This window comes from Gekko japonicus, unplaced genomic scaffold, assembly GCF_001447785.1.
Source record: "Gekko japonicus isolate JY-2015 unplaced genomic scaffold, Gekko_japonicus_V1.1 scaffold622, whole genome shotgun sequence".
Lineage (NCBI taxonomy): Eukaryota > Metazoa > Chordata > Lepidosauria > Squamata > Gekkonidae > Gekko > Gekko japonicus.
In genome coordinates, this window is record NW_015175988.1 from 803,240 (window position 1) to 813,956 (window position 10,717).

The 10,717-nt window shown below is 44.8% G+C and overlaps 1 protein-coding gene across 1 annotated transcript in view; it reads right to left on the bottom strand.

Annotated features, from left to right (window-relative positions):
* Window positions 1-10,717, bottom strand: part of KIAA1211 (KIAA1211 ortholog) — a 41,403-nt gene that overhangs the window by 29,718 nt on the left and 968 nt on the right. Inside the window, exon 2 of the mRNA XM_015426322.1 lies at window positions 1,757-1,921. Coding sequence (XP_015281808.1) covers window positions 1,757-1,921 — 165 coding nt within the window. The remainder of the gene's footprint in view (window positions 1-1,756; window positions 1,922-10,717) is intronic.

Below are 10,717 nucleotides of genomic sequence, written 5' to 3' on the forward strand. Positions count from 1 at the left end.
CGCAGGCGAGAGGCACAGAGAGCAGAGCTTGGGAAGATGACCTGAACTGTTGGACTGGCCAGTCAACAAAGAGGTGGTCTGGGGTTGCAAACCTCCTGGAGATCCCCCTCTGTTAGAGTTGATCTCCAGATACCCAAGCATTGTCCCTCTGGAGAAAACGGCTGCTATGGCATTACAATCTGCTGAGGTCCCTCCCCTCATCAAACCCCACCCTCTCCAGGTTTCACCCCCCCCCAATCTCCAGGTATTTCCCAACCAGAGCTGGCAACCCTAAGATGGTCCTTCAGGTACCCTGGTCCCAAGTCATTTATGGTCTTAAATAGGGGTCATTTCCTGCAGGAGCGCACAGGAGCGGAGCTCCGGCAGTAAAGAGCCCAGGGGGCGGGCACATGCAACAAGCCCCACCCCCTGCTCCCAGCAGCCCTCAGTCAGAGCAAGAAGCAGCCAGGTAAGATGACCTGAACTGTTGGACCGGCCAGTCCACAAAGAGGTGGTCTGGGGTTGCGAACCTCCTGGAGATCCCCCTCTGTTAGAGTTGATCTCCGGATAACCAAGCACTGTCCCTCTGGAGAAAATGGCTGCTATGGCATTACAATCTGCTGCGGTCCCTCCCCTCATTAAACCCCACCCTCTCCAGGTTTCACACACACAGCCAAATCTCCAGGTATTTCCCAACCAGAGCTGGCAACCCTAAGATGGTCCTTCAGGTACCCTGGTCCCAAGTCATTTATGGTCTTAAAAGGAAGAGCCAGTACTTTGGATTCTGTCTGGAAGCAAACAGCCAGTGAAGACCTTCCGGCACAAGGATGACGATCTAAGCATCTATGTTACTGCAACATCAGTACATAGTCTGAGATGAGGAAGAGAGGTGAAAGATACTGGGTAAACATTAGCCTTCACATACAAGGAAGGTGGATTAATGCAAGTTCATGCAACTCTCAGAAAACAGCAGATTCCGTAGATGAACCAAGGGCTGCGAAATGTATCGCTTGCTTTGTTTCATGTACCAGAAAACTAAGCGTTTTCACACATGCTAAATAATGCAGTTTCAATCCACTTCAGTGACTGTTTGCAAGGGGATTTTGCCATTTTACACAGTAAAAATTCAGTTGCATAGTGCATTGGAAGTGTATTGGAAATGCATTATTTAGTGTGTGTGAAAGCACCTGGCCCAACATTGGAGCTCTCGAGCTAAATTTCATGACCTGCATAATTCTGAAATAAGAGAAAATATCGAGGTGTGGATGGGCTGCAGCTCAATGGCACAGCATCTACTTGGCATGCAGAAGGTCCCAGGTTCAACCCCAGGCTTCTCCATTCAAAAAAGGATTAGTTAAGTGATATGAAAGACCATTGCTTAATCTGAGACCCTGGAGAGCTGTTGCCAGTCGGAGCAGACAGTACTGACCTTGATAGACCAACAGTGCGACTCAATATAAGGCAGGGTCACGTGTTCGTGAATTAACAGGATTTGGACTCAACACAGCCCCCTGCACAGCAAGCACAGCCCCCTTCCTTCGCATTCTATCTGCTGATTGTCCCTAAGTGGCCCAGCAGGCAGGGACTTCTGTCCAATTTCTTCCCTGAGTCCCCAACACGTATAAATTATATTAGACAGCCGGAGACCAAGGGCTATTAAACCTGCCTGTAAAATACCTCAGTGAGCTTTGCTCTGTTTCACTGGACACAGTGGCTGTGCTTCGGTGAACTTTACTGTTCCAGCTACATAGTGAATATGTTTGATTTAAGTGCTTACTTTATTATAGTTCTCCGGGAGGCCCAAGTCCTGCTGCATCTCCGTCTCCATGGGGCTGCTCAGTAACACGTCTGCCTCTATACTAGTGTTTGACTCCCCAAATGTCTTCACTGGAACTGTCATTTGTGGGGGCTGGCCAAATTTTATATTCTTGGCCAACTGTTGCTGAAAAAACAAAATAAAACTGTGTGTTAGAAGGTACATAGACAGCCGTTAAAATCCGGAAGAGATAGAATGGGCACTCGTTTTTGTTTGTAGTTATTTCCCCCAAAAAACATCTGTTCCATATTTTTATTCATTATTTTTGTGGTGGGAGAAGATCATAGCTCTGTCATCTGAAGAAACCTACAGAACAAAAAATAAACACTGATGTAGCTAGCCCAGGGTAACCTGATCTCATCAGATCTGGCAAGCTCAGCAGGGTTGTCCCTGGTTGGTGTTTGGATGGGAGACCATCAAGGACGTTGCAGGGCCTCTATGCAGAAGAATGCAATGGCAAACCACCTCTGTTAGTCTCTTGCCTTGAAAACCCTATGGGTTTGCTACAAGTCAGCTGCAATTTGACAGCATAGATAATGGGGGGGGGGGAGCCCAAAGATTTTTTACTTTCCTTTTAAAACAATTTGGTCTGATATAAATGGGATCCTGGTATCTGAAGAAGGGGGTGCTGAGGCAAGGAGGGGTGGTGGTCAGTGTTCCCTCTAAGCTGAGTTAGTGTGAACTAGCTCAGAGTTTTTTAGCTTCTGGCTCACACATTTTTGTTTTCGCTCAGGAAGGACAGCTCCTGAGCAAACTAATTTATGCAATAGCCAAATAACTTGCTCACAACTTTAAGGCCAGTAGCTCACAAAGTAGAATTTCTGCTCACAGGACTCCATAGCTTAGAGGGAACATTGGTGGTGGTGGTGGTGGTGGTGGTGACAGTCCCTGGCACCTATTCCTATACTGCTTTTCCTTGTGGTCCATCCTTGCCTCCTCTTCTCGAAGAGGGTGGCCCAGCTGCAAGTGCAGCAGCTGCCCTCGTAAAGAGTCATGGACAAAGAGGACAAGGAGACTGCTCTGCTAATACCTGGACCACTCCTCCTCCTGCTGGTTCAGATACTTCACTCCCCTCCTCACAAAAAGAGAGACACTGCTTGTTCACTGGGCTGCTCTTTTTCATAACGGTTGCCTCTTCCTTCCAAAGAAGGCGGTCCAGGTATGAGCACAGTGGAAGCTTATTCTTCTCTTCATGTAAGCTTCATGTAGTGGTTAAGCGCACGGACTCTAATCTGGGAGAACTGGTTTTGATTCCCCACTCCTCCACTTGCACCTGCTGGATGACCTTGGGCAAGCCATAGTTCTGGCACAGCTGTTCTTGAAAAAGAGCCGTTTCTCTCAGAGCTCTCTCAGCCCCACCTACCTCACAGGGTATCTGTTGTGGGGAGGGGAAGGGAAAGGAGTTTGTAAGCTGCTCTGAGACTCCCTTGGGTAGTGACGGGCGGGGTATAAATCCAGTCTCCTCTTCTTCTTCTAATTTTCCCCCATACTAGGTAACCCCCTCCTCCTGCCATACAGATGGCTTATATGTTAAGCTGAAACACAAAAAGATGTCATGTGGCTGACTCCCAATTTCTTCTGCCCCAGCTTCTTCTAAAATATGCTGACATGCAGATGACATCGATGGCCAGGGGGTGCTAGGTGTCCCCTTGGGGGAACCTCACATGTTTCCTGGTATACAAGTGAATTTCTCTAAGGGGCCAAAGAGTGCCTCCCCTGGGCTGTTTCAGGTTGGGAAAACGGCCGAAGCTCCTTCTCTATGACTGCGGCAGTCCTGAACCAACTGGAGCACCATGTGCATGTAGGAGAACCTGCAGTTCACATCTGATTGTGGGTGATTCTGCATGGGCTTTCCCCTTTGTTGTTTTACCAAAGGTGCAGCTCAAAACCACATTCAGATACCTCAGGGCAATGCCATACTGACTGAGAAGTCACTCCTGAATGGCCATAAATCTATGCAGAAGGTACCATAAAACCCAATTATCAAAGAAAGTGAAAGCGGCATGCAATGCAGAGGGGAATTTCTGTTCCAACGTGGGTTTGGCAAAACAACAGAGAGAAAAGCCAATGCAGAATCACCCTGTGTTATACAGGGTGGAGATCACAGATCCAACCCACGTACTTTGTAATGTGTGCATCAGCCACTCTCGCAACGTCACCTTCTACATAAACAATCATTTTTTGTGTTTATTTATATCCTGCCTTTCTCCTCAATGGGGACCCAAAGTGGATTACATTCATTCTTCTTCTCCATTTTATCCTCATAACAACCCTGCGTGGTAGATTTATTTATTCATTTACGGCCATCCACAGTTCGGAGTCCTGTCTTTTTTCGTAATGATTTTTGCTAATGTGAAGGCCTACAAAAAAGGGTATCCCTCATAATGATGTTGGAAAGAAATGAAAAAATGGGTGTGTTTGATAGGGAAATTAAATTATTTTAAAGTGTACTGAACAGGTAAGTGGAAAATGTAGCATTTGTTTCCCCGAGTATCTAAATGAATCATACCCAGCTAGGAAGAAGAGACTAATTATTTTTATTTTGCAAATTACAGATTTCCATTTCCCTGCCTGTCATCTGATGTGTGAAAATCTACAGGAAATGAATGCTCAAGCAAAGGATTGTCAGATACACAGAAATATTTTCAATATCAAGGTATTCCTCCAAACAGAAGAAAGATAAAGTATATTACAGAATAAATGAGATTAAATTAAAGCAGCACTGTGACTCATCTGGATCAGGTCAAGATATTGTATTGTCCCTGGGAAGAAATGAACACACTATTGAAATGAATCAGCTTAATAAAATCAAAGATGAAGTTTTGAATCTAATTTAGATCAAGTAGTTGACCACTGAAAGTGCAAGACCAAAAGTTGATATTGCTATGGACAGAGAGAGATGAAACACACCCTTTTTGTTTAGTTATTTATATCCCTCTTTTCTTCCCAAGTAGTATCCCAAAGTGGGTTTTTTTTGCCATCAAGTCACAGCTGAGGTCTTCCATCCAAATACTAGTCAGAGCTTACCCTGCTTAGCTTCTGAGATCTGATGAGATCAAGCTAGCCTATCTAGGTCAGGCTTACAACATTCAGGTGGTACCTAGAGATCTCCCAGAATTACAACTGACCTTCAGGCGACAGAGATCAGTTCCCCTGGAGAAAATGTCTGCTTTGGAGGGTGGACTCTATAGCCTTATAACCTGCTGAGGTCCGTCTCCTCCCCCAAACCCCACCCATCGCAGGCTCCTTCCCCAAAATCTCCAGGTATTTCCCAACCCAGAGCTGGCAACCCTAACAATATGGCCATTCAGTCCTCCATTTTATCCTCAAAACAACAACCCTGTGATGTAGGTGAGGCTGAGAGTAGGTGGCAGGGCCAAGGTCACCCAGCAAACCTCCATGGCAGAGTGGGGATTTGAATCTTGGTCTCCCAAATCCGAGTCCAACACTGTGACCATTCTACCACATTCAATGTAGCTTCAAATTCCACATCCAAGTTGGTGCCAAGCAGGGATAATGGGTTGAGCCACCAAGCTGGTTTATATTCCACATTTCCAAATCCCCCCACCAAATGCTGAATGTTCTAGCCACTAGCTGATTTTGTTGGGTTCTCCCCAATATCAACAAACACTAGATATTTTTTTTCTTTGGGGGCCAGATGCAGCTTTCTAAAGATCTCTCATCTATTGAACCCACTCCAGTATCTTTGCCAAGAAAACCTTATGGACAGTAACAAAAGGTCAATATATTAGTTTTTAAATTGGAGGAAGTAAGCCCTCATGTCTTCACAGAACTGGATGCTCTAGAGGATTCTAGGCACCTTGGGCAGTTTGAAGTCCTCCTAGAAAATATTTCCATTCAGAACTTTTGTTTGTCAGCTTCCTTTCAAAATCTTTGAGAGGTGAAGACAAGCAGTAAATGTCAGTATGGCAAACAAGTCATTCATACTTTGCTATGTTGTTCCACTCCATTATTAGTTTGCGATGATATTTACTTTTAATAGCAAACACTGACTCTCAAATAGCAAAACAAAACAATAGTCTGTTAAAATGCTCTTTGGCTAGTGGTAAAATTCCTGCATAGATAGGTTTGCAGTCCTTACTACTTCCAAAAAACATTTTCCAGTTGTACATACCAAAAGCTGTAGCTCTTATCTATGCACATGAAAATGGGTGTGTGTTGGAAACATGTAATAAGTCAGTGAGATTTTGTTTGCCTGTTTCAAGCTTCTCCCATCTCCATATGTGACACAATGAGTAAATGCTATAAGCAGGCATGTCAATAGGGATGCCCAAAAATGCATTATTATTTTCTTTGTTGTGACCCTTTTCGTTCTGCCCAGTTTCACTGAGATGTTCACAATTTCTTTTATGCCATTTATACACTATGTGCCATTTATATGCAAGTGGTACAAAAATAATATTGAAAATGCATTAATTCTGATGGGAAAATTTTGTACGAAACAGAAAATGATATATGAATACAGGAACAGGTTTGATTTGCATAGGGTAGAAGCAAAAGCAAAACAAAAGGATGGATCCCATGGATTTGGTCATCTCTTCATCCTCATAAAATTATGCTTTCCCCCACCCTTACTGGTACAACTAATGAGGTGGAGTGGATTCAGGAACACTCAGGAAATGACAACACCATAACATACCGAATGAGATTCTCTATATTATGGGGAAAGAACTTGACACCAAGCAGGAGATCGGTGTTGGTTGCAAGCTGTGTCTTGGCCTTGAGTCACTTTCTTTGAAAACAACCTTATCTGAGACTACAAAATTATTATTTATAACCTCTGCATAGAAAATATTATATCCTCTGTGCTAACATACATTTAGGAACAAAACAGATGTGCCACTGGGAAATCAGGACCTTTTCTCCATTCTAAAAACAGTCCTAATTCACATCAAGACTGCAGAGCAGGGGAGGAGGGGTTGAGCATCCCCCCCCCCAATTTTGGTAACTGAAAAGACCCACACATACAGTAATTAGACTTGTAAGGAAGAAAAGACAGACTCTTCCTCTTTGCCTGTCTTTTTCCCCTTGCAAAACTAATAGCAAAGCAAGGACTGTTGCAACAAAACTGTGCGCATGTGGAAGAGTTAAACCTCGGTGAGACGTTATACCTCCAAGTCAATGGCACAGACATGGGCACTGGCAAGGCTCCACAGTATGCCAACATTTTCGTGGTGGATCTAGAACAATGTTTTCTGAACTCCTACCCATTGGCACCTCTCCTTTATTTGCGATTCACTGATGGCATTTTTATTGTCTGGACCCTTGAGAGGTTTCACCAGGCTTTCCACAACTTCCACCCCACCCTCAATCTAAGTATGAATTACTCTACACAAGAAATAAACTTCCTGGACATCACAGTACGGCTTCACAAAGGACACATACATACCACATAATACCGGAAACCGACAGATAGGCAAACGTATCTACATGCCTCCAGCTACCCCCCCAACCCCCCCCCCCCACAACAAACGATCCCTTGTCAGTTGTTTATGCGACCTGGTGTATTCTGAGGTAAAATATGTCCTCACTCACAACACAGATGCTGACCTGAAGGCTCTACAGCAGGCATTTTTGCAACTACAATATCCTCCTAACATGGCGAGAAAGATGATGGGGAAGGCCAGAATGACACCTAGGGACAGCTTGAGACAAGACAAGCCCAAAGAAAATAACAACAGAACACCACTGCTGGTCACCTACAACTCACAACTCAAGCATTATTAACCACCCACAACCCATGTTGGATAGTGACACTTTCCTCACACAGGCACTGAGGTTTTGGGGTTTTTTAAAAACCTTTTCTTCCTTACAGACAGCCTGCTAACCTAAAACAATTTTTCACCTACAATGATACACTATATAATAGTAACATGGACTCTGGCACCAAGGCCTGCAACAAACCAAAATGCCAACTTTGCTCTCATATAAATCCTAGCAATACTGTCAGTGGACCCAGCAACATCAAGCCATGTCATCTCAGGTTCATACGCCTGTTCATCCTCTAATGCCCCTCCCCCCTCTGCATTGGACAAACAGGCCAGTCCCTTCGACAAAGAATTAATGGGCATAAGTCTGACATTTGAAACCACAACATTCAAAAAACAGTAGGGGAACATTTTAACCTTCCAGGACATTCTGTTGCTGACCTAAGAGTAGCAGTTACAAAGAAATTTCAAAGGGAGATTAGAAAGACAGGCTGCTGAATTGCAACTGATAATGAAGCTGAGACAATGCATCCACCTGGACTGAATCGAGACCTAGGTTTCCGGTCTCATTACCAATGTTGATTTCTCCACGCCTACTACCACTCTGCATATCACACCTAATCCAATCACACCTGCTATTGTCATTTGCCTGCTAATGTCATTTGGCATCTGAAATCACTCCATTTTCCAATATATAGGATAGATGGACTCACATTTTAGCTGTATCTGAAGAAGCTCATACCCTGCCACAAACTTTGTTAGTCTTTAAGGTGCTACTGTACACTTGCTCTGTTCTGCTGCTCTTCTCCCGAGGTACCACAGTCCCAGTCTAAATCTTGGCCCTTGCAGCAGGAAGTTATAATCATGACTCTCCCAGGGTCACACCTCTTCTGGCCTTTATTTTCTCAAGCAATATACTTACGAGTAAATACATCAATACTTAATCAAGGCGTGCTTTTAAAGAGGTATTTGCTTTTGTAAAGTATGCTTCTTGGCTCACACACTTTCCGAGCTCTATGTGAGAGATGTGTTTCTTGAACTTTTTTTTTTTTGCCTTCGCTTCATTTAGCTGTTAATTATTCAAACGTGATTTAATGAAGGTTTAACTTCACTACAGCCTCTAGCGACTCGAGCAGACATGTGTTTTGATTACTGCTGAATCTAAATTTAGAAGAGAAAAGCCACTCCTGTTCGCAGAACTTGCAGGCAGCAAGAGGGAGGCACGTTTCTAGCAACAAGGAAAGTGGAGTTTCAGGGTATGTTCTAACAATGAAAACTACATGTTGGGAGATGAACTTATTATTTGCTTTTATGTATTTGTGTATTTGCTGATGTGCACTCACACATCCATGGACTGTGCCTAGTAACACCCACAGGCTGAGGGAAAGCTGTTTGTATTCTTGCTTCACCTGGAAAGGACCTTGCCTGCATTTTATGTTAATAGGATTTGCACTCTCACAGTCCAGCCTGAGGAAGAAGGCTGCATCGCCATTGTGGAATGCACAAAACAACAACTTTTATGGTTGCAACCACCATTGATGTGAACTGCTAAGTGAACCGTAGCCCCGATATCTGGTTTGCATCCAAAGGGACAGCTTCCTGACAAATGGGCACTTTATTGCTTGGGACCAAGCAAGAGTCATCTACACTTCAATGGTTGCCCTGGGTATCCGACTTCACACCTGGACCAGATGCATTCCTTGAGTTAGAGGTTTAGATTTCAATATTGCCCACTGCTTCTAGTTAGGGACGTCACTAAGTATAGCCAATAGTGTTAGTTCTTGGGACGGACCATAGGTAGGTGGGACCAAGGAGGATGGCACAGATGCCAGCCCCCAAGGAGCCCCCATATAAAAAGCGAGGTTCAACAGTTTGAACCCTGCTAGCCATCTTCTTTCCTTAGCTATTTACTCACACTCTTGCTATATAAGTAATCCTTTGTTCTTGCTCGATCTTTTGGACTGCAGCCAAGAGATCCACATGTGTTGGCAGGTCCCAACTGTGTGAAATTAGAATCCCTTTAGCTATTCTGTCTTTACTCTGTATTCTTCATTGGGAAGATCAAGCTTCGGATCAGATAAGTATTTGCTGTTTCCCTCCCCATCCATTTAGTGTAAAAACAGAGGTCATTTCGGGGGAGATCGCGGGGGATCGCAGTTCCCCCGGGTGAGGTACGGGGGGCTGGGCACATGACGAAGCCCCGCCCCCTGCTTCCGGCCGCCCTGCTTCCGGCTCTCATTCAGCCAGGAGGAGGCAGGAGAAGAGGGAGGGTAAGTTGCTTCCTCCCTGCCTCTCCCCACCCCTGCCTGCCTGGGGCCAGAGAGGGCCTTCGCGGGGCTTCCTTGTACTCCCACCGGCCTTGCAGGTCCACCGCCGGGCCCCTCATGGGGCTCGGCAGTGGAGCTGCAAGGCCGGCAGCGGTGGCCGGGACCGTTGGGGGCGGGGTGTGTGGCCTTATGACACACTTCTGGTGATGTCAGGGGGTGTGGCCTTATGACACACTTCTGGGGGTGTGGCATATGCTAATGAATTATGCTAATGAGTTCCCCTAGCTCTTTTTCTACGAAATGACCCCTGTGTAAAAGTGATCATTTTCTATTCCTGTAACACTGAGGATCTTGTGTGACTGCGTGTGAGATTCTGTTTTTGTCTATATGTGAACCAAATATTATTCAGTAAAAAGAACAGCTTGATTTCAAGATACCAGTCTCGTCTCCCTATATCTCTGGGAAAATCCTCGGGGTGGAATTGGACTTCTGTATACACAGGCGAGGACCCCGAAAATATTTTAATCTGGCCTCTGCTGTAGATAAAGCAGTTTGGCCAACATACATTTCTCAGGAAAAAACAATCACAGTCATGGCTATACAGTGATCACCTTCCAAATTGATTTAAAGTTGTGGCTGATTTGTACTTGCTTGTGGAAAGGGCATTTTAGATATTTCCCGGAAACACTGAAAAGTAATAGGATGGATCCTATGAGTCTGTTCCACTAATGGTTGAGGCTTCCTCCTGTGGAAGGGATTTGTTCTGGCAATGCAAGTCTTCTTGTACTGGAAGAAGGCCCCTCTGTTAGCAAACCAGACTCTTTGGATCCAACTCAATAATTTTAGGAACTGCTGCCTTTGCTACTGCTCAGTAGGCGTTTTATTACAAATGAAACATGTGACCTCCCACCCAGCCCCACCCCTCT